We start from the raw sequence: 25048 nt of genomic DNA, 5'->3' as shown, positions 1-25048 counted from the left end.
ATTTCAAAAGTCACTAAAGTGCTCACAAATTTATAAACTGTCTTCATGGCTGGGTTTGCTTTGGTCTTCACTGTGTTGAAGATGGCTCCACCACCTTTCTGCAAAACAAACAAAAATGTTATATATTTATATATATTACGATTAATTTTTAGTTGAACCAGTATCATCAAAGTTCTCAAACTCCAATCAAAATCCTTAAAACCAGTTGAGACATTAAATTAACATTAGCCCTTCAAAGTTTCTGTCTCAAAACCGAGAGGCGGGTGTCTACTAATCTGAAGGTCAATGGTTCAATCCCAGGCACCTGTGGTCGGCATGTTGAAGTATCCTTGGGCAAGATACCAAAAAATCTGATTCCCCTGATGCACACTTGAGTGTATGAATGTTAGGTTAAAAGTACTTAGGAACAGAAAATAATTTGCTTATATGAAAGTACGGGTGAATGAGTCTTATGGTAAGAAAGCACTTTGACTCCTCAAATAGAGTAGAAAAGTGGTATATAGGTACTAATCCATTTACCATTTTGTTAGCAGTGATTTAACCAACATGGAAAAAACTTGTCAAAGCAAGGTAAATGGTGTCTTTCCCAGTTTGCAACAATTTTTAATCTTTTATTCAGAGTGTTATCAGTATCATTCTGCATTATGTGATACCTCACATACAAGAAACCTGTTAAAACCTGTTAAAAATGTTACTCATGGAAATAACTGGTGATATGAAATAAGTATTGAAACGTCACCAATTTTCTAAGTAAATATACTTTTAACAGTGCTATTGACAAGAAATTCGTCAGTGAAATTTATTTAATAAGGAAACTGAGGTTTAGTTCTTTCCATAGATTTTCAATTGGTCAGGTAATTGGTTGGGCCATTCTAGCAGCCTTGTTTTCTTTCTCTGAAACCAACTGAGAATTTCCTTGGCTGTGTTTGGGACCACTGTCTTGCTGAAACGTCCACCTTCATTTCATCTTGGTATATGGTATTGGTATATGGTATTTGGTTATCTTGGTATATGCAGCTGATTCTTAATCAAGAATGAACCAGTCATTTGTTTCATTTATCCTTCCTTAAATTATATGAAGTGTGCCATAATGAAAAACAGTCCCATGCCATGATGTTCCCGCATCCATCATGGCATGGGACTGTTGGTGTTTTTGGGGTGATATGCAGTACCTTTTGACTTCAAAATATGGTGTGTATTATGGCAAAAACATTCAATTTTGTTCTCATATGAGATGTTTCTTGTGTGACACCTTGGTAATGAGACATCTTTTTTATAACCCATCAGTTAGGACAAAAACAGCTGATATTATTTTGCACTAAGTGGCAGCTTTTAATTACTGATGAATTTCAGCTGGTGTCATGATTTTTTTTCACCTCCCTTTCTTCACGTGCTTGGTCCTTTTTCCCTGCGTTATTTCGTATTATTACATAATTTATGGACATTGTGTAATAATCTATGATTTGATTTCTTTGCATGTGTGAATTGAATGGATAGCTACCAACATCTGGTGAGAATTTTATGCCAACAGCATCTTTAGAAATATATTTATTTAGAAAATTGGTGATGTGTTCAATACTTATTATACCTGCTGTATTTTTATTTGTATATATTAGCACCTACAATTATATAAAGCACTGAAGCACATAGAACAAAGTGATTAGAATAAAGGAGTGAATGCAACATATTGTCTATTTGCAGAATCAGACAACACGATGTGTTTATACACCTCTCCGCATTTAATCATTAAGTATTATTAATCTCTGGCTCTTTTCCACACCATGTCTCTGTGCTGTCTTCATCATCTCACCCCCAAGCGGTCTTGGCAGATGGCCGCCCCTCCCTGAGCCTGGTTCTGCTGAAGATCTCTTCCTGTTAAAGGGGAGTTTTTCTTTCCCACTTTCACCAAAGTGCTTGCTCGAGGGGGAGGGTTCTAATTGTTGAGTTTCTCTCAGTTTCCTCTGTATTATTGTAGGGTCTTTGCCTTACAATATAAAACGCCTTGAGGCCACTGTTGTCGTGAATTGATGCTATATAAATAAAATTGAACTGACTTGAAAACTTGGTTATCCAATATGAGAATGATCCCAAGTACACAACCAAATCTACAACAGCATGACTGTAAAAGAAAAGAATCAAGTTGCTGCACTGGCCTAGTCAAAGTCCAGGCCTCAACCTGACTAAAGCACTCTGTGTAAATAAAACCTGGAATGTGGAATGTTGCACAAAAAAAATGGGCACAAATTCCAAAAGAGAGAAGCTGAAAAATTTATACAGAAAACAATTATTTCAAGTTACTGCTAAAAGTGGCTATGCAAGTTATTGAATCATGGGATATATGTAGTGTTTTTCACACGTTTCACATGTTGACATGAACTTACTTTTCTTCTGACATGACAGTAAATACCAAAAAAAGTGGCATTCTGTCTCTCCTCATAACGACAGAGATTTGTGCTGGTGTGTGAGACCATGACCTAACAGCATAGCAGATAACTGAAACAATATTTCAAAAATTTATACAATTGCCAAAAAACCTACATGTTCAACCCTCTGGAGCCATTTATTTTTAAAATTAATTCCATTAGCTGCTGAATTTTCAAAATTTCCATGATTTCTATCTTAGCAAACAGCTGTTGTCAACAGATGGGTAAAATTTTACTCTTGATTTATAAGCTTTTGACTATAAGTAAAATATATAATTTAAAAACTTCTTGAATGCTTCTTTTTCCTTCTAACAAAACAAGATAATTGAGATGACATATGTTTACATGTTTCAATAATATTTACAGCTGAAGAGTGCAGTGCAGGTTGAGGGATTACCCTCTTAACCCCTTTGATTTTATGGATACAACTTGGTTAAGAAACTAATCTTAGTATTCAGATGTGCTTACCTTTACAGTGAACAACCACTGGTGGTAGGTTTTGTCACTGCCTGTGGGGGGGAAACAAAAATACACAGCATCAAGCAAGTTGAATACTGGATACTAGATGAGGAAATTTCATATCCTATTACAGAGCATAAATAGTATTCCAGTGAATACTGACCTGCATATTCACTCATGTTGATCTCCTCCTCAAAGATGTCACTAAAACCTTCGCCTGAGTTCAGCAGGTCCAAGCGGCCGTCAATGAACTACAGGTCAAACCAAAACACATGAGCCAGCAAAAGGAAGCTGTGTGTGTGTGTCACACAGTGGAAAATTGTGTTTTTATATTTTGTTTAGTGTCGATTTTATTTGCATGTTTTTATTGTAATAGTGATATTGCATGTTTTTATTGATATTTTTATTGCATGATTTTATCCCCATATTTATAGTGCGTGTTTGGTGTTGTTGTGTAGTATTTTTTCCACTGTGTATTAAGCGGACAATTGTAGGCACCTGTGATGTGGGGGCGTTTCCCGAGGTGGCCTATCAGCCACCAAACGGACTTAAGGGAGATGGTGAGCACAAAGAGGAGAGAGGAGAGACACACGAGGGGCAGGAAACAAAACATGTGTAGCCCAGCACCTGCAAAGAAAGACCGGCCTGCCTGTGGGACGGCACGAGATAGCCGACGATCGGCCAGCATAACCCGGCGATCCAGTCCAGACGGACAAAGTAGCAACAGTGGGAGGCAACGCGTGAAATCCACAGTAGGGCAGGGGGACGCCTCTGCCTGCATTTGTGAGTATCGCTTTCCCACTGTTGGGCGCTAGGCGTAGCTTTGCCGGGGGAGGATAACAGCGGCTGCGCCGACAACGTTGCTGGCCCGTGTCTGTTGTTTCAGGGCGGGGCTGCGAGGGAGGCCGCGTGCAGGTGCGGAGAGCGGCTGGACTACACGGCCGCGTACTGTCAGGCGGAGATAGGAGCCTCCTCCCTGGTCTGCTGCTGGCGAGTTTTACCATCCCGGAAGAGGAGCTCCTCTCCTGTCTCTTCTCCAGCTAAGGAACATTTGCCCGCATGCGTGTGGCTGGACAAGAGGGAATATAGGACTCTGGGGGGAAGTTTTTATCATACAAAAAAAACCATTTATTTAGTTTTGGTTCTTAGTGTATAGTTATTCCTGCCGGCAGGGCTTTTAGCGGGTTGCGACCATTATTTTTATTGTGTAGCGGGGATTTTAGCCTGTATTTGGGGGTTCTGACTGTGTTTTACCCTAAAAATAAATGGTGTGTTTAAAGCTGGCTTAGTTTCTGTTCTCCGAGCGCTGACCCACTCACTCCCTTTTCCGCTTGTATATATACGGACATGGTGGTTAAGAGTTAGGTCCACCAGTTTAGCGGCTACATGTGTGTGCACATATGTGTGCGTGTGGCCTTTTATAGTAAAATGTATTTATTTTTATTTTATCTTTACACTTTCACAATGAAGACATTGTGCCAGTACAGGTAAAGGTTAGTAGGCTAATGTTTAGGGTTAGGCACAGAGACACAGTGAGGGGTGTAAGCATATAAATACCTGTTTGAAGAACTGCAGCTGAATGGCATTCTGAAGGAACTGTCTCATGGCACTCGACCGATGGTTTAGAAAGGTTTCTTCATTAAATGTTATACGTTCTTCCTAGAATGCAGAAAAAAGATACCAACTGTCACAGTACTTTATAACAGTGTATAACTCAGGGATGTGAAAAAAAAAGTTTCACAAGATGCCATAATCACATTGTTTTCTTTTTCACATCACTGCATTTATAAAGTAGTGTCTTACATAAAAGAGCAAAGAAACCAAATTTAGTCCATCCTATGGTGACTGACATCTGACATTCCTTTCAAGCTCAGCCCCTCAGGGTTTAAGTGCTTGGAATTAATATTACACGTACTTTGCCTTCACAGTTTTCTGAAAATTAGAGCCCCCTGCTATCCCTTTGTCACCAATAGGCAGGATTAATGTTATCAAAATGAATGTGCTACCCAGGTTTCTCTTTTTATGTCAGGGGAAATAATATTCCCCTATTTCTGTCCAAACAGTTTTTTAAGTCCTTAGACCAGATGGTTTCTTCTTTTCTGTGGAAGGGCTCTCTCTATTGTAAAAGTTCACCTCTAATGGAGATCTTTCCCTACCAAAATTTTTGATGTATTACTGGTCTTCACATACTTAAACGTAAATTCACTTACTGCCTAAATTCACCAGATCTGATTTGGTGTAAACTTGACATTCAATCGTTTCCACCTTTTTCACCCACCTCTCTTATCTATTATTAAACTATTAAACTAAATCTTCTGTTACTTTAAATCCCATAGTGCTCTCTACACTTAAGATTTGGTCTCAGTTTAGATCTCATTATAAATTCATATCTTCCTCTAGCAGAATACTGTTGTTAAGAAATCATCATTTCCCCACTGCCACCACCTATGCCGCTTATTTGATCTGGCATAAAACAGGAATAAAAACCATGCAAGCCCTTCACAAAGAGAATGTCTTTCTTAGCTTTTCAGAGCTGTCCCCAAAATGTAACCTGCCTCCTTCTCTTGTTTCTCTGCTTTTAAATTAGACACTGTATTTCATCACTGTTTCCAAATTTTCCAAATTCTCCCTGCTGACCCATCATGTGTTGACCTTCTGGTTCGTAGGCCTAATCAGAAATGAACTCTATCTAATATATATCATACACTTATGGCAACTGAATCTGACTCATCAGGTAAAATCCGAACTGTGTGGGAGCGTCAATTAGGTGCTGAAGTGTTTGAATCATGGTGGGATAATGTGATTCTCGCCATACTTTCAAGTACACCATGTGCTAGGTTATGGCTTGTACAGTTTGAAGTTTTAAACAGTCCATTTTTCAAATTCCCATTTATCTAAAATATTTCCTTCAGTTCTAGACAAGTGTCACATTGTAACCTAAGTCATATGTTTTTCTTCTATCCAAGTTTGCACAGATTCTGGAGCGATTTCTTTTCTGTATTTTCAGGAGTTTTTGAAATCCAGATCAGAAGAGACCCTCTAATTGCCATATTTGGAGTTCCAATGACACCTCTTAACCTATCCCCCCAGCAAACTGAGATCTTGGTTTTCTTTTCCCTTCTTGCTAGATGCTGTGACTAAGTTGAAAAGATTTGATATTTATTATTATTTAATTTAGTCACAGCACCCCTCCCTTTTTTTTTTTGCTTTCTGTTCTTGTGTTCGTATGACGTTTTGCATATTTTAATTTGCTCTTGTTTTAAAAGAAAAGCTAAAATGCTTGGAGAAATCTAATCACATATAAGATGTATATAATGTGTACAAGCTTGTATAACATCTTGACAAAAAATAAAAGAAAAAAAAAACTGAAGTTAAAGTTAGGTAAATGATGACCATAGACACTATAAAACAATTATATTTTATATCAAACTTCTATACTGTCTATGATGATGAGGACTTTTGTTCTTCCTTCTCATTTTTTTAATAATTATCATGAGTACCACATGTTCATATTCCTCAGTCCACTGGGTTAAAATGGAGACTGCACTTTATCTACTTGGAGCCACAGTGAATTGTGGTACTAGAGCACAATAGATGATGGCTTCAACAGATCAGCACTTCCTGCCTCACACCCAAAGCAGACATGCTGACTGCAATTTACAGTGCACAGTCCAGTTTGGTAAGCAACAGCTTTCATTTGATTTAATACGTGCAAGAAATACCTTGAACATTGACCTTACTTGAATGGTCCTGTTACTTAAACTAACAGTTTAGATTGGAGCAGTTTGAGTGCTTCACATATTATATCTATGCTACATTCATGGTTGTGATCTAGTTCGTGCACTGACCAACTCAATCTGCAGCGCACTCCTGTAGCTGCCGAACAGAGCTGCCTGACTCTTGAGGAAGGCTCGAGCCACACAGTCTCCTGTTGTTGCTGAAACCTTCTTCAGTCGACTTTTCAAAGCAGAAACCTTAAGGTATTAAATTTAGTTATTAGAAAACACTTTCAACCTGGAATGGTTGCTCAATTTTTATAAAACTGTTTCTCAACAGGATAGCAGTCCTATAGTTCCTTACCACATCATTGGGAAGGCTTTGGAGGTCATCATAGGGGCTTTCAAGCATGTTTGTATCTACATTAAGGACCACCACATCATCCAGAGCCATCCCTCGAACTTTCTACATACAGTAGAGAGAAGACATGGCATAATACCAAGTGTCAAAATACACAAAGATTTATGCATAGACGCCAAATGTTCAAACAACTAGTCCGTAGCAGAGAAAGAATGACTGAAAACAATTAACTTTTTCTACTAAATGCCAGTTGAACACACCTACCTCCATTAGGCTGGAGTGGACTCCAATGAGGTAAGGCATCGGGGCACTGGGGGGAAAAAAAGCCACACATAGCTATAAATGAGCTATTAGCGTGGTTGTGTAATCTTAACATTGCTTTTCAGTCTAGTTGGCAGGCACTTCCACAACCTATTAAGATATTTTTTCTCATTCAACTCCAGAAACAGTGTGCAAGAGATGCTGCAATTATTTTGCTGATTGCAAGATCATTCAAATTTATCAAGACAAATGGTAAACATTGAGGAAATTAATTAATCGATTAAAAAAAGGAGTCAGCCCGAAAACATGAAGGTGTCTTATTGAAATATGAACTATACTTTACATATAAATTATATTCTGCAGATCGCATTTGAGTGTGCCTTGGCACCATGTGTTTTACCATGTAGAGAATCTGGAGTGTAGATGATGCCCAGTACACTCACCAACAGTAGTCTAACAGATGCTGAGGCAAGACAGGGATGTAAACATGTTGCCAGTGCATTGGAAATAACATGGCTGCAGACCCATGGACACAAGCTGTTAACTGTGAACACCCAAAGAGATGTTTTGTTTTTTAGACAATATGCAAACTGCACCAGAAAAACTGGTTCTAAAGTGACCATATAGACCAAAGTGCTGGTCTAGATGGGAAGTAACCAACACAAAATTAAACTATGGTCCCATTAACTTCCAGAAAGATAGAATAGGGTCTAGGATGAGTGCGCTGTGAAGACGATACCCTAGGGCAGACCTTCCCAAAGTGTGGGGCCCGCAGAGCCATTGCAGGGGGGGGGGGGCGCGGTATGAAAAGGGAAAAAAACAAACAAACAAAAAAACAACGCTTGGACACTGCTAGCACGGGGCTCCCACACAAACGCAAAGCGGGAGCTGAATATGTTTCCAAACCAACTTCCTTCCAACCCAAAGACTAGAAAATATAGTGAAGCATATCTTCTCTTTGGTTTCACCTGCACAAGTGCCAAGGTAGGTCTCCCCTGCAGAATTGGTTTCCCCTGCGTCGGGAGCTGGGCTCTCAAAATCACGGACAAACAGTATCCCACATTCTTGATTTTTAGTTCACAAACACTTCTTCCAATGACTAACTACTCCTGACATTTTGGAGATGTTAGCTCTTTATAAAGCAAAGTTACAGCGGGATACAAATAATATCAGGCTGATCCTACCACGATTTGTTCCCACATTTTTTGATGTTTTTAAACCCATTTTGCACAGAGAGGCATTTTTTGAAAAAATGTATTGATAGCAATGTTGAAATATTATTACACGGGAAAAAAAACAACTACATGTAAAATAATCACACAGTGACGTCTCTGCCTTTCTGAATGGAGGGACAGTAACTGCGTGTGTATGTAAGCGTGTAAAACCTGCAGATAGTCAGATTAACAGTATTTTGTCTCTATCTGCCATTCTGCAATTCATCTCATGTAAACAATAACGTGGCGCACAGCTGACGTGAAAAAAAGGCACATACCTTTGACGTTGCGTGATGAACTCTGTATTCCTCGTCCACACGTAAACGCAAAAAAGGAGTTCTCTCCGTTTTCGGTGATTCGAAACGCCGTTTACGTGTGGACGAAACAGCTGCGTTTTCAAAAATACCCGTGTAGGTGCGGACGCAGCGTAAAAGAGTTAGTAGTTTATTTTCTTACTACCTGTCATTTATCGCAGATTACTTTTATTTGCTTAGTTGTTTACTAAATGTTTGAGGTGTGAAATAAACCGCAATGGAGCAAAATATGGGTGTGTTTGGTTGGAGGATGTGTGCGTGCACGTGTGCGCGGTGTGGGGGGGGGGGGGCAACATTTTTCTTGTAAAACAAGTTTGGGAACCACTGCCCTAGGGTACAGTATCAATCCGTTTTACATTCAGACAGCAATTGTGAAAATACAGTTCAAGGCTTCAAAACTTCAGACTGAAGCCTTGAAATTTTCAGACCTTTAATATACAGACATATTAATCACTCAGGCTGTAATCTCCAAGTTAATTGGTTTGGTCAATGTGGTTTCATATGTCCTCAATGGACAATTAGGTTTATTTTTATAAAGATGAATTCACAACCTGTCCACTGTTTACTACACTTTTTATCCAGTGACAAATAGGATACCTCTGAATTGTAAAAACAGTCAAGAAAGATTACGTTCTTGTTCTGTCTATTTGAGGGTTAAAAAATGCTCAAATAGTCACTTAAACGAGACCCACCACTCTCTACTTTGAGGGACTGTAAAACTACGAGATTAAAATTTGGTATAGGGTCTTTAAATATGTTCAATTTATTGTACAAAGAATTTCAAGCAAACAAACAAACAGTTAATTCAGAAGTGGCTTGGGTGGAAACATTTTCCTCACATTTTAGGAGGTGGAGCAAAGGAGAATAGTGATTTTGTTTTCCTTGATAGCTACCTATAGCTTTCATTCGGGTAGTTGGAACAACAAGGATGTGGTTGAAAATTGGAAATAGGAAAACAAATGGAAAAATGTCAAAATCTATATTACAGCTACATTGAAGGTTGGTGGATGTCAAAGGGAAACAAAAAAGCAAAACTGAAAGTGAAATAAACGAAATAAAACCAAAGAGATCTTCACTGGCTTTTGCATTTGATCATATAGCACATTATTTTCACTCGTTCAGTAACAACACTTGCCTGTTTATTACCAGTGTTCTAAATATGGGGTGAAATGATATCTGTGGCCACTTTAAGGGAATTGTTTCAAAATGACAGTTTAAAGAAAATCTCTTCATGGTCATTAACAAATTGACAAATTACTGAAATATTCAAGGCCCAACAAATTTCAAATTTCCCACATGTGGGACTAATAAAGGTTATCTTATCTTATCAAACTGGCAGAGCATTAACAGAGAGAAGAAAGAGGAAGTGGACTCTACTTACAGTGCTAAGTTTGCTACAGCAGATGAGGATTCGACGTTCATAAAGCATACTAGCATACAGATGAAGCATGTTATTGACATCTACTGCTACAAAGTACTCTGTTAGGTTTCTCTGCAAGGATCAAACAAAATAAGAAAAAACAAGAGTTAATTGTGACAGTAAAGACCAGTGAGAATCACATAATGTCAACCTGTGAAACTCCATATTGTGCATTTCATTTGACAAATGCAGTGCAATATGGCAGTCATGTTAACTGCACAATGTACATATGTTTTGGCACATTATTTATGCACTCCCTACAGCACTCCCAATCGAAGTCACAGTAGCTGATCTGGACTAGAAACTATCTAATCCAATGATTTTTTTTGTCATTTTCATTACAAGCTGGACATAGTTGATGACTTTTTAAATTGGCTTGAAGACAGAAAGTACTGCTTCGATGTGACCAAAAACCTGTCTTTCCCAGAAACACAACACTCAGGATCTATGGGAGAAATTTGTAACAGTAATAATGTGTAACAGTTAACTGCCAAGTAATAACTTAATCTAGTGCAAAGTCAGCAGCCTTAAAAAAAAACCCAAAAAAACAAAGAACATTTTGAGTCTATACATTTAGTTTTATGTCCCAGTGATCAATGAAATTCTAATTCTTTCATGTTGGGTAGTTATTTTGACATAAGCTGTTTCAACATGGCTGTCAAGAGGTGAGACTTTGGGTTTACAGGATCAAATATCTGAAGCAAATTTATTCATTATAATTTTTTGATCCTGACAGCCTAGAGCACTTCTATATTTCTGCTCTTACAGAAGAGTACGGCAACTATTTATTTGCAGTAACCCTGTTAATGTACAGCAGATATTACTGTGTCTATGGGTGGAACTTTACCATTCAGTAGGTCTATCTACACACATAGCATGGGAAGACCTCAAAAGTCAAAAGATGTTCATGTTCATAAGAAAAAATACATAAGCGCATATTCATGTGCACTCAAAAACCTGTCTAAAGTCTCTCATTTCAAAGTCATAGTTGAGATACGAGTCAGCTGTCAAAATGGTGGCGTTCTGTTTGACAAAATGTAAAGCAGCTTTGAGATTTGACTTTAATGTTTTCAGCATAAAGGAAAAGTAAACACTCACATTCTCAGGTATGCTGGGAAGTTCCTTTGTGTCAGGCACAATGAAATAGGAATGCTAGAGAGAGACAGACAACAAGTGTCTGAGTGCTTCACAGTATGAATAAAGAATGTAGAAAATCTAAGCAGCATTTCCTGCATGATGATTCATAATAACACCTAGTGTAGTAATCCAGGAGAGCGTCACACTTTAAAGCTAAAAATTAAACTTAGTTTCAGGATTTTGTATGGGTGATTCCATTATTCCATTATTTCCTCTGTATGAAGGAAAGGTAATATGTGTTTTCCAGTGTAATTACGAGTTTAGTTGGATGTGATGTGTTGAGTCAGACTCACCACACCAAGGTGAATGGGGACACAAGGTTCAGGGATGGGCAGCGTATACAGTAACAACAGGAGCTCTTGCCACTGGCTTTCCTAAAAAAAAAATAAATGAAAATAATTAATAAAAAAATTAATCAGAACACGCTAAATGCATGGATAGCATGTCCTCATGCGAATAAATACAAATAGCACAGCCTGAACCGATAACCTGTTATGGTGTAGGTAGAGTCTCAGAAAAAGTCCCAAAACTGCAGCTACATTTGAAAGCACCAGCAAGCCAGGGCCAATAAACAATGATCGTATCTGATGCTAAAAGTAAAATGGACAAAAGATCTGACATGCATGTATTGGCTAATGAAGAGACTGGCCAATGAATTCCTAACTGAGGTGAAGAAATCCAATTTCAAGATAAATGGTGTGTCATTTCTCACCTGTCCTTTGACAGTGTAATCTGCAAGGATATTAAGCAGCTTGTAGAAGACTTCGAACCAGGGAAGGTAGCTACAAAGTCACAAAACCAGTTTTTAATTAGCACAATTCAAACAAGATGGAAATCTTCTATTTTTAAAAAAAAAAAAAAAAAAAAAAGTAGAGTGGAGTTCATTCAGCAATGGCAGAAATAAAGAGAAACACAGGAAACCACAAAAATGTAGACTGACCAAAAATAAAACAAAAAAACAATAGTAATGACTAAGTGCCAAAGAAGGAATATTGGGTAAAATATTCCAAATAATGTGGTAATTCATGTACTCAACAAAAAAAAAAAAAAAAAAAAAGAGTGTAAGGTGCCTTTGAAAAAAAATTAACAATGGTGATAATGTTACAACAAAAGCGTTTTATTCAAAGGTTGTCATAGTTATATAGAGCCTGCAATGGTTTTAAAGCATTGAGACCATGTAATCAAACAATAATGAATATAAGAAGAGACCAAGTAATATATGCTACCAGTCAAACATTTCGATACACTTTTTCATTTAATGGTTTTTCTTTATTTTCAGGACTCTTTACATTGTAGATTCTCACTGAAGGCATCAACACTATGAATGAAACACATGGAATTATGTAATAAACAAAGTGTGAAATAACTCAAAACATATATTTTAGACTCTTCAAAATAGCCACCCTTTGCTTGTTGGGCCTTTTCCCTTCACTCTGTGAAGGTCCATCCTAAACCATCTTGATTGGGTTTAGTCATCTGGCACAGCACTCCATCACTCTTCTTCTTGGTCAAATAGCCCTTATACAGTCTGGAGGTGTGTTTGGGGTCATTGCCCTGTTGAAAAGTAAATGGTGGTCCAACTAAACGCAAAACCGGATGGGATGGCATGTTGCTGCAGGATCCTGTGGTAGCCATGCTTGTTCAGTGTGCCTCCAGTTTTGTATATAAAAATTAAATTCCCAACAGTGTCACCAGCAGAGCATGCCCCACACCATCACACCTCCTCCTCCATGCTTCATGGTGGGAACCATGCATATAGAGACTATTTGCTCACCTTTTCTGTCTTACACAAAGTGTGGAACCAAAGATCTCAAATTTGGCCCAAACAAATCTCTTCTACTTGTTGCTTTTCTTAGTAGTGGTTTCTTAGCAGCTATTTGACCATAAAGGCCTGATTCCCCAGTCTCCTCTGAACAGTTCATGTAGAGATGTGTCTGCTACTGGAACTCTGTGTGGCATTTATATGGGCTCTAATCTGAGATGCTTTTAACTTGCAATTTCTGAGGCTGGTGACTCTACTGAATTTATCATCAGCAGAAGAGGTGACTCTTGGTCTTCCTTTCCTGGGGGAGTGCTCATGTGAGCCCGTTTTTTGTTTTTTTTTATCAAATCACTTGATGGTTTTTGTGACTGTACTTGGGGGCATATTCAAAGTTTTAGCAATTTTCCATATTGAATGACCTTCAGTTCTTAAAGTAGTGATGGAGTGTCATTTCTCTTTACTTAGCTGTTTGGTTCTTGCTATAATATGATTTCCAACAGTGGTCAAATAGGGCTGTCAGCTGCGTAGCAACCTGACTTCTGCACAACACAACAAATGGTCGCAACCCTATTAAGAAAGTAAGTAATTCCACAAATAAACTCTGACAAGACACACCTGTCATTATGAAGCTCACTGAGAGAAGGCCAACGGTTTTCTGCGCCATCAACAAAATGGCTACTTTGAGCAATCTAAAAGAAAATACATATTTAGTTATTTATTTATTTTTTCTTTGCTGTATAATTTCATATAACTTGCTTCATATATTTGATGTCTTCAGTATGTATCTACAATGTAGAAAGTAGTAAAAAAAATAAAGAAAAACCATTAAATGAGAAGGTGTGTCCAAACTTTTGACTGGTAGTGTACATACATGTTAGCTGTATTAGCTAAATTTAATTAATTTAAATTTTATTTATATAGCAACAAATCACAACAACAGTTCCTCAATATGCTTTATATTCTAAGCTAAAGACCTTACAATAATACAGAGAAAACCTCAACAATCAGATCATCCCCTATGAGCAAGCACTTAGAGACAATGGAAAGTTAAAATTGTTTTAATACATGTGAAGACAATACGGATTTAACCATGTGGTAACATTCAAGAGAACATTTGTATGTTTGGCATCAGCTTCAATTTCATTATTACAGTTTCATCAGCATACATTTGAATATTAGTTCCAGTAAAATGGTCAAATGGACAGTTCTCTGTAGATCAGGGGTTCATTAACCTCGTACTCAGGCTCACCAGTTCAAGCTTTCTCTCACACTCAAAAAAAGCTCTTGTTCAGGAGACAGAGCTCAATCACTACTCCCAGCCAACTAATGTGACATTAATTGCCTGGTAGTGGCGATTGGGCCCATGCTAGGGAGGCTCAGATGGACATATCACAGCGGATTTAGCATGTACTTACTGTAAGTACATGCTTATGTTTCTTTTCAGTAGTTGTTATAACTAGCTAGTATTTGAGTAAAGTGTTATCTGTAACTGGCAACAGCTGTGATTGCCCAGCTTATCATAGACATAGCAAAGTCTTTGATCAAGTTGCAGAAATTAGGTAGCTAAAGCATAAGCTAAAAAAAAAAACACCACCAACAACAACACACATTTATAGCAATCACTGCAGGATTTGATATCTGAAACGGAAGGATCTGAAGGATAGGATAATCTGAATTAGTTTTGAACCTACATAACTCTGGCTCATTATACAGCTGGAAAAAAAAGCTGAAAACAAGGTTAATGGCAATATAAAAAACTACTGCAATTCCCTGTACACAGGATTAGGCATTTCCACACTCTTTCATTTGCAAATGGTTCAAAATACAGCTGCTTTATTTTTAACTGATTCAAAGGAAAGACAGTACATTACTCCTGTTTTAGCTCATCTGCACTGGCTACCTATGAAGGTTTAAATACATGAAAAAAGTTTAGTACTTGTTTTTTAATGTCTTCATAGATTAGTGCCACAATATATTACAGAACTTTTAATTCTGTCTTTTGCCTCCAGGTCACTGAGATCAACATCCTGTTAGTTTTCTGTCAGTGCCTCACCCAAAAACTAAAGGCAACCAGGGCTTTGCAGTTACAGCTGCTAGACTCTGGAATAGTCGGACACCACATACTGGAAAAAACGAACAGATTTAGATTTAACAGACAATCCCAACTGGTTGCCCCTCTCCGTTTCTGTCAGGGATATCTTCCTGTTAAAAGGGATTTTTCCTTCTTACTGTCACCAAGTGCTTACTCATGAGGTGTCATCTGATTTTTTCTCATTATGATTATAGGGTCTTTACCTTAGAATATAAAGGTCCCTGATGTGACGGCTGTTGGTTTTTCACTATATAAATTAAACTGATTTGAATTGAACTTACTAGGATGACTAATTTTTAAAGACTGCAAATAAAGTATAATCACAGAAAATTCAAAAGCTAAAGAAGATTCACGGGCAAGATTCTCAGTCTGATGTCAATTTGTTATCACTAGTGGAGATAACAAAATATGTACAGTATCTTACTGCCAAATTTAACATCTCATCAAAAGTCAGGCTTATTTGTTTTTCTAGACCTTCTTTTATTTGGCAATAAAACAGTTTTATATCAGCTTTTTACAAAAAATCCACAATACAATGAACGCACACCCCACACTCACCTATACACATACTTACCTAAGAATACAGTAGCAAGTGTGTGCACCTGACGAGAGGCGGCAAAAGCCAAACCTCTGTTTGCTCTCAATGTCAGTCAACACAAACGTAAAGTTCTGGCCAACTTGGTTGACAGAAAGACTGTTGGTTGAGAGAGGAGGAGAAGACAAGACTAAGTCCTTTCCATAAGATACAGATACACAAATAAACAGAATATATAGACAAACCGACTTCATATAGAATAAAACGGACATCTGTTAATGGTCCCAAATAAAACTTAATAAAAGCAGAACAATCAATGAATGAATGCTGTTTTGTTTGAGCTTAGTTTAGCAGACAGTCTTTAGGCCAGCTCCTGAACTCCCATCAGGTCTCAATAGTTTTAAAAAGATACTGGCGGCAACCGGTGGTATTCCTCAGCCTCCTAGAGATACACCTATGGAATAAAATTTCGAAATCCTACTTCGCCTTGTTCTCAGGTTATCGCATTCAAAAGATTTTCAGAAACCTTGACGTCAAGGTCACTGAGAAACTCATCTAAGATTCTTAGTAGATGAACCTATGGTATCAATTTCAAAATCCTAGGTGACTTTCATCTTGATGTTTCGAGTGAGACATTTTGGGGCTTTTATGTCCAAGTCAAGATATGACATCCATGTTTTACTGAAAAAGGCAATCAAGCATCGTCACCTATTCAAATCAAACAGGCAAAAATGGACTGTTTTAGCATTTATACTACAGCACCTAACAAAAGCATTGTATTATTTTAATTTCCCCAAACCAACATCTCAAAATGACCCATCTTTAGCTTATAACAACAACATCTAACATTACTTTTTTTCCCTCTTGTTCTTAGTGTGGCTAAATACTGTATATAATTTTGCTAATAGCCCAAACGAGCCAAAAATACTATAGCATTTAATAGTGTCATTAACATAAATAATAGTGTACCAGCACCAAAAACTTAATTGAATACCCAAAGCAATGATTTTAATTCAATTCTCTTAGATTTAATCAACCCTATGTAGGTGCAGATGTGTATGAGTGTATACCTGTCCATGCTGAAAGGGAAGCAGAACTTGGACACAGTTTTAAGAGTTTCCTGTGGTACAAAGAAAGGGATTATAAAGTACATTAATCCATGAACAAGGTTAGAGGGGCTCAAATTGAACATGTAATGTGGAGCTATCCATAGAGAACAGTGTGCATAGAGGCATTTACATTATTGACACTACATAATAATTAAAATTACATAAAAAATAATGCTTGTCAAAGAGAGAGTGAAAGCATGGTATGTACAACTGTAGAAAAGTACAATACTGTAAAAAAGAAAATGTAAGACCTGATCTCTGTAGTCGTCGGGAAACTGCCGACGAACCTCTGGCCCTGTTAGAAGCATACAGACAGGAAATGACTTCACTGAAATCACCAGCTTCCTTTCAACAAGACAACCCTAAAGACTATGACCCAATCCACGAGGGTTAGGGGTTTCCCCACTTTCAGTATATGTATCAGGAGTCGCTGACAGACACATTCAGTCTTGTGCGCACATGTTCTCTTAGTTAATTTCTGCACCCCTAACTCACAGTGCACAGTGCTGTGACATTAAACCTTAAGAGAAAAAAAATGAAAAAACTTCTTTCATCATCTTTTTTTTCTTTTTGTTTAATGATTATGTTTAGACAAAATATGCAAATTAATTATCTGAGAGTTATCACTCATCCCTTTTGTAAAAGAGAAACCTGACTGATTTTGAATTTAAACAGTTATTCTCATAAGAAAGAAAAAAAGCAGAAAAAGTACAAATAAAAAATAAAAAATTGAACAAATCCAAGTGACCCAAAAATTTGCAGTTCACATGCATGAACTTGAGTGACATCTTATTCTTAATGGGTTTACTATAATAACAGCTTCAGCTCTTTTGGCAAAGCTTTACACAATTTTTAGGTTAGGTGTTTATGGGAATTTTTGACCAATCTTCCAGAAGGGCATTTGTGAGGTCAAACACTGATGTTGGACAAGAAGGCCTGGCTCACAGTCTGCCCTCTAATTCATCCCAAAGGTGTTCTGTCGAGTTGAGGTCAGGACTCTGTGCAGACCAGTCAAGGTGTTCCATACCAAATTCCCCCCATCCATGTCTTATGGACCTTGCTTTGTGCATTGGTGCAGTCATGTTGGAAAAGGAATTTTTTTATTTTGTTGCTACACCAAACTCATGTCTGCACTCATCAGCAGATTTGATCATCACTGTATGTTCTGCCCAGGAGGTGAGCTTGAACTTTACTGCAACATGTTGAGTGCTGCACTGTTCCCTCATATGACAAGGGAGAAACAACGTAAGCAAGGGTATAAATCCCCCTTACAAATTACACTTCTAATATAAAAATTCTGCTTAAAACAGTAAATAAAAAACAAATGGATATTGCATCTTGAAGACTGCAGTTTCATCATTTCCTCTGCAAACAGGATAAAATTCTTAGAAATACAGCCAACAACCTCTCCTCAGTATCCAGGAAATTAGTCACTTGCTGCAGATAAAAAAGCTTTAGAGACAGAGTAGAGATATATCACCATTTGCATAAAAGAAGCAGCAATTATCCATAAGCTATAACTCAGCTGGTGCCATCATCATAACCTCTTGAAATGTTTCTACTGACATAACTCTTCTCTTGCTAGCCAGTATATACAAAAATTATGAAATAATCAATAAAAAAAATTCAAGTTTATAATAGGGCTGAGCCATATCATACCGTACCATATCATACCGGCAATACTGGTATAATGTTGGGCAACGATAAGAAAATGAAATATCGTGATAGAATATGGGTAAAACGCGCATGCACAGTGCCTTTGTTTTCATACACACATGGCGGAAAAAGCATGGCGGCAACGGAGAATAAGAAGGGCGAAAGCGGATCGTTGAATGAAACGGATGAACCAGAATTGGTTTGTAAAAATGTTGCAACTTCAGTGGTGTGGAACTGGTTTAGCTTTTGTCCGTCAGATACACAACAAAGCACTATTTTTGGTAGAGCATGCTAGCAGGCCGTCGTTAATACAGTGTTTTTTTGAAAATACGGCACACTTAAAATTAATCCTTTGATTTGCAAAACGTGTAAAAAGTGTACCAGAGAACTATCCACAGTAATATGCAACAAATGGTGTGGCCCTTCTCTCAACGTTTTGGAATAAGTATGAGATTGCACAAAGAGACAGGAGGCCTAAATAGCTAGCTTTATTCCACCTTCTCTTTTGGGAAAGGGTAGACTCGACTTTATTTTTCCTGCGGAGGCTGAACATCCTCTGAAAGCTGCTACAGATGTTGTATCAGTCGGTGGTTGCTAATGCAATTCCCTATGCTGTGGTCCGCTGGGAGAGCTGTACCAAGAAGAAGAACAATCACTGGCTGAATAAAATAATCAAGAAGGCAGGCTTGTTTGTTGGACCCTGTGGAGGCAGTGTTAGAACAGAGAATGCTGTGTAGTTTAAAGTCAGTTGTGTACAGAGAAACTGAGGTCGTCTTTGGTTCCCCAGGGGATCAGACTGCATAAAACATTGGAGGGGAAAGTGCATTAGGTTGGGTAAAAAAAAAAAGTCCCAAGAAACATACTCGATTTCAACTGAGTTTTTTTTTTTCCTAGTGTTAGGGAATGGAAGGTAGATAACCAGCAGTGAAATTTGTATTATGAGCAGATGTGGATGTGGATACTAAGGATGTGTGCAAAGAGTCAACTAGACTACTAACTGTTAATAATGTGACTAGGCAGTACCAGTCATTTAATCTAATTGTTCACATTTTAATTGACGCCCAAACCTGGCAAACTGTTATGTTCTAAGTGTTATACAGCTGTCTTCCACCAGATATACCATAATTCAGTGAATAAAACAAACAATATCATCCACCAGGACGACTCAAGAAGAATGTGATTACTGGTTTCAAATGCCTTTATTTGGACAACTTTTTGAATTGTCCACTAAGTGGTTCTCAAATGTAACTAGATATCTGAGTGTTTCTTAGTCTTAGACTAGTCAGCTAGTCAAACTTTGTTTCCTTGCTACGTCAGCTAAGAAATTAGTTGGTAAGAATATTTCTAGTGGATACTATGATGACAAGAACTATAAAGATATGATAAAGATGATAAATCGATTTATTTTCCATGTTACTTAAGTACGTCTGGTTTGGTATGGGTATTTTTATAACTATAACCAGAGAACATTTTGTGATTAATGCCTTCAAAAATTCTGGTAATTCTAACCTTGAAGGGGTTCTATGTATTGAAACATATTAGATTTTAAATTCATTATTACTTGTTTATGTACACCTAGTTCCATGATCAATATGTAAAAGAAAATATAATTTTTAAGGACTTACCAGAACTGTGGATGCCTGGGTTGGCCACCTCCATATACACCTCAAAGGTAGACTCAGGGTTCTCCCTGCAACAAATAATAAAAAAATTAGCTTTATGGGCGCCAGTTTAGTTCAGTTGGATGAGCAGGCGACTATATGCAGCATGGCTGAGAGCGGCTGGCCCCAGGTCTGAGTCTGACCCACGGCCCTTTGCTGCATGTCTCCCCTCTCTCTTTCCCGTCAGTTCACACTGCATCCATCTAATAAACCCGAAAACAAAGGCCAAAAAATATATTTGTAAAAAAGCTTTATGTTTACTTATGTTGCAAACAAAAATGAAAGCAAATATAGAACAAGAAACATATAACCAAGAATTAGACATCCATCAAAAAGATGAAGGAAGAAAACTGGTAAAGGACACTGCAAAGTGGCCTACACCAAAATTGAAGGAGCTGCAGGAATTTCTGGTAAGTACTGTACTGTTAATGTTTCTCATGGTGTCTGTGCACATATGTCGAGATCTGTCCACCATATTGGGTGTGATAGCACAGGGAGAAATATTCCCAGACTGACTGGCAGTGGTTCCTGGAGGTTACTGGCTTTGGGAGAAAATGGTTGCAAAGAAGGTGCTCCACCAAAAACAGCCTAATGATTGCTTTGGTTAAGTGACTGTTGAGCTACAGCCAGGAGGTAGAGCAGGTCTCACAGCAGATATACCTTTTTACAAGAAACTCACGTAGAAGACAGTGGGTATCTTAGGCTAAAAACCCAGTTGGGTGGGTCAAGTATGTTTTTCTTCTTTCACGACAAGTAGTAGCATAGGTGTAGCTGTATTAATACATAAATGGTAAAGGTTGGTAAAGTGAGCTAGAGATAAATATGTGACAGGTTTTGATTTTTCAGGGACTCTTACATGGTGAGGAAATTACCATTATGAACATTTACTGTTCACCAAATTATTCTTCAGAGTTCATACTCAAAACATTTGCAAAATTTGTAGAACTATCCCCAACAAAGGTCTTAATAAGAAGAGATTTGTTTCTTTAATCCTTTACTCGACAAACATCCGCTGTGAAACAAACAGACTGTGGGCAGGCACAGGGGTTTGGCGCATTTCAGAATTATGTCTAAGATCTACAGTTCCTCATCATCCATATCGCCAGACACGGTCAACAAGGCAAAGCAGTGGAAATCTTTCTGTCAGATGACATCATTTATCCAATGAAATAAAGAGTTGAAATTAGCTGTAGACCATGCATTATGTCTTGATTTTTTTGTTTTTTTATTTTACACATCGCCCCAAAGTTCAGGGATCGCAAGGGGTGGGTTTAAAAAATTGATTTTCCTATTCAAATCAGTTTTAGTTTGAATATCGATTCATTAAATCCTGAATTGATTTTTAAATATATTTATTTAGCCAGAAACGCCAGAATCTCAGCTTAAAGCTCACAAAACTATTTCAAAAAACCACCAAAGAGTTATAACACCAAATGATTAAAGAGCAGGTAAACACATTCCACAGAAAGATGTAAATGCAAAGCGCAACCCGGCGGCACGAACACAGACAACTCATCGGGTGCTAAAAGTCGACATCTCACAGATTCTGAAGCTGCAGGTTTGTCACCCTCCGACCAAAATTCACTGAAAAAGCAGCAAATGAAGATCAAACTACGCTTCACATTTGAAAAATATTGTCATAAATTCCCACAGTGTACTTCCAGTTTACCACCAAAAATTAGTGTTTCTACATTATTCACTTGCTTACTAGGCACCAATCTACCGTTGTGTGTGGTGCTGTTGACTTTTTTTTTTTTTTAATGACCTCCAAACAGAAAGCCTCATTTCTGCTGTTCAATACCAAATAAGTGTAAACTTTTACAAAATATGCCAAATTGCAAAACGCTGAGCTATGTCTTTAATAAAACCTCTGTAACTTAGCTCTGCTTCACTTCAGCAGCATCAGGTAATGTTTATCTGTTGATTCATGGATTTCTTCTGTTTTTGACATTCTGCAGAATATTTTTAAGCTGGTTATCTGCTATAAAAAGCCAGGCCAGGAAAATCTCCTTTATGTTTTTTTGTTTTATCCTCAGCTACTTTGACACAAAGACATCTGCTATGATGCTTACACCTCTGATACAGTCTCACAACTGTCAGCTTTGTTTTTATGTATAGACATAAAGAATTAAAAGTATATGGATATATACTGATAAATGATCACAATTATAATATGTCTGACTGTCTGAGTTAAAACTGAATCTTGAAATTGAATTAGTTATAGAAATCAGTGATGATATCCAGCCCAAACTGTAAGGATTGTTCTTAAAAAGCAGGCAAAGTAGGGCCTCCACATAACCCTACTAACATGGTGTCTCAACACAGTGCGGGAATTTTCTTACTAAATCTGTCGTTTTAGTGATATAAATCTCATAAATACACCATATCTGTATACCAAAGCCAATCTATAGATCAGTTGTCCTTTTCTATCATGCCACGAGAATAGCCTGCAGTCATCGTTTCTGCTGCACTTCTCAGTCCTGAAAAGTAGCATCCGGTTTTGGGGGGGGAAAAAACATCTAATACTGTTACCATGCTTAAAGTGGCTACATATCCACTCACTGTCAGTCACCACTAACCGCGCGGAAAGCTTTGTGAGTTACTAGTACACCTCAGTGTCATTAAAAATATATAAATAAAAGGTTCTTGTTTTTTTGTTTTTTTTTCCAGGTCCCGTCAGTGTTTTTAGCCTGTGTCACAACAAGCCAGGGCCTCATACTCTACGATATCTTCCCCATGACTCTGTGGAACACTGCTAACACAACAGTTTTAACTAACGCACCGAGAAATATACTTACTTGATTCGAGACCCCATCCTGTATTTAGTCTCCCCGCCGTGGCTGGCAGCAGACAGGCAGTACGCAGACGCGTCACTCCGTATTTTTCTCAAGCTAACCTGCCCGTCACACACAACAGTACACCGCCATGGTGAATCGCCATGCGTAAGTCACGCTCCACTTTGTGCCGCTCCTGGGATTTGTAGTCTTCTATGTAGAAGAGGTGAATGTCAATAACATACAGCTACCTAGTATTAGAAACTACAGCTTCCACAATACGTACAAGACGATTGTGTCGCGTGGTGCTGTAAAGTTTCTGTTACTCAGCATTTACTGTAACGGTAGCTCCAGTGCAGTTTATTACATCATTTTGAGGTTTTATAGCTAATAATTAAAAACAGTTTTGGAGATAATTTATAGTTTAATATAAATTAGTAATATTTTCTACCAATATTAATTTTGAAATAATCTAAAAGATAAATTATATTATTTATGTCACAAACATTTTGTTTTTAAATGTAATGTAATGTAAAAAGAAAATAAATGAAAATGACAGCTACGTGGATTAACAAGAGGAAAAATTGGGACGGATGCTCCAAAAAACAGCAGATTTGTGTGTCCTATGTTTTTTCTTACAGTGAAGCTGTTTTTTCCAAAACGCTAGAGCAAACTAGAAAAATTATAAAACAAAAATTCCCACAAAGTTTACATTTTTGTTCTACTATTCTCTAAACTGTTCAAAATATTTAAATGAACCTTCTGAAAACACATCAGACCTCAATAGGAAAAAAATTACACTGGATATCTATGCTGATGTGGACTGGATAATCTGTTAGGATGCCACATTGTTTGATGGAAATGAAAATTATCAACCTACACAGGGCTAAATTCAAAGACAGTCCAAAAATCAAAGAGGAAAAAACTGATGCAACAGACTAGTCTGTTTTTGCTGAAATTTCATTGCTGCAATGCAAAGTGGTATTCAGCAGTTTATATAGCCTCTACATGCTTGTATGCATGACTGACAACATCAGGGCATCCTCCTACTATGATAACAGACAGTATCATGGGGGATGTCCTCCCAGATCTGGACCAGACCATCACTGCCCCACAAACTGAACCAAAATATAATGTCCAAGAGGCTTTCTATTAGAAATAGCTCAGGCGAGTTTGGGGGCAGGAGGAACCTAGTGCACAAGCTTTGGCTGTGACAATGGCTTCAAGGATTTCATCCCAATGTTGAATGGCAGTCAGGGTGCCGTTGCATAACCTGTAGAGGTCTGTGCATCCCTCCATGGATATGCCTCACCAGACTATCACTGACACACCACCAAACACCAAAACTTTTACAGGCAGCATGACATTCTCCACAGCTTCTCCAGACCCTTTCACTTCTGTCACATGTGCTCTTGGTGAATCTGCTCTCATCTGTGAAAAGCAAAGGGTGCCAGTGGTAGGCCTGCCAATTCTGATATTCTATGGCAAGTGGGCTCCATGGAGCTGGACAATAAACACAGAGCCTACTAGATGGCATCGGGCACTTGTGCGTATACACACACACACACACACACACACACACACACATACACACATATATATATATATATATACTTTAAATACATATATATGAATATATTCTCAGTTTACAGCACTTTTGTTATAAATGCTGGTCAGGTTGTTTTAGTTTAATTATTTTTTGGGTGTGGTTCACACTGCAGAGACAAAAAAGGTGAAGTTTGAACTAGTCTGGCTCTGTCACTATTCTTAGTTCTGTATCAGCCTACAAGCCTGGACCATAAGATTTGCAACAACACCTCCTTGAATTCTTTTGTTAAAGCCCTGTAATTAAAGTCTGCACTTCAATCGCATATTGATGTTTGATTGATGCTGAATCCACTGTGGTGGTGTACAGAGGCAAAAAAATATATAAAATCCCAACAAACAAACAAACAACACTGACCCAAATAACCATGGCAAAATACTATTGCCAAAGCATCAAAAATACATATACAAATAATTAACACAACATAACTTAAGGATAAATGTATATTAATTCAGTTTAATTAAATATGCTTGATAAATAAACAATTATAAAATGTATGGACCTGTGTGTGTTCAGGTCTGTCATTATTCTTTGTTCTTTTTTTTTTT

General features: G+C 37.7%; 1 protein-coding gene across 2 annotated transcripts in view; it reads right to left on the bottom strand.

Moving 5' to 3' along the window:
• Positions 1-23053, bottom strand: part of dennd1a (DENN/MADD domain containing 1A) — a 38800-nt gene extending 15747 nt beyond the window's left edge. For both annotated transcript variants that reach the window (XM_087843978.1, XM_087843979.1), the window contains exons 1-17: positions 22919-23053; positions 20085-20149; positions 17055-17098; positions 16765-16814; positions 15734-15853; positions 12018-12087; positions 11599-11679; positions 11267-11320; positions 10130-10240; positions 7664-7764; positions 7224-7269; positions 6963-7064; positions 6731-6856; positions 4440-4541; positions 3046-3133; positions 2892-2932; positions 27-98 (exon numbers count right to left, since the gene is read on the bottom strand). In XM_087843978.1, coding sequence (XP_087700104.1) covers positions 27-98; positions 2892-2932; positions 3046-3133; positions 4440-4541; positions 6731-6856; positions 6963-7064; positions 7224-7269; positions 7664-7764; positions 10130-10240; positions 11267-11320; positions 11599-11679; positions 12018-12087; positions 15734-15853; positions 16765-16814; positions 17055-17098; positions 20085-20149; positions 22919-22935 — 1290 coding nt within the window. In that variant the 5' untranslated portion in view covers positions 22936-23053. The remainder of the gene's footprint in view (positions 1-26; positions 99-2891; positions 2933-3045; positions 3134-4439; positions 4542-6730; positions 6857-6962; positions 7065-7223; positions 7270-7663; positions 7765-10129; positions 10241-11266; positions 11321-11598; positions 11680-12017; positions 12088-15733; positions 15854-16764; positions 16815-17054; positions 17099-20084; positions 20150-22918) is intronic.
• Between the last annotated feature and the right edge of the window lie 1995 nt (positions 23054-25048).

This window comes from Neolamprologus brichardi, chromosome 7, assembly GCF_056152115.1.
Source record: "Neolamprologus brichardi isolate AB-2024 chromosome 7, ASM5615211v1, whole genome shotgun sequence".
NCBI classification, from domain to species: domain Eukaryota; kingdom Metazoa; phylum Chordata; class Actinopteri; order Cichliformes; family Cichlidae; genus Neolamprologus; species Neolamprologus brichardi.
The sequence above is the reverse complement of the archived record's forward strand: the minus strand, read 5'-3'. Positions and strand labels throughout refer to the sequence as shown.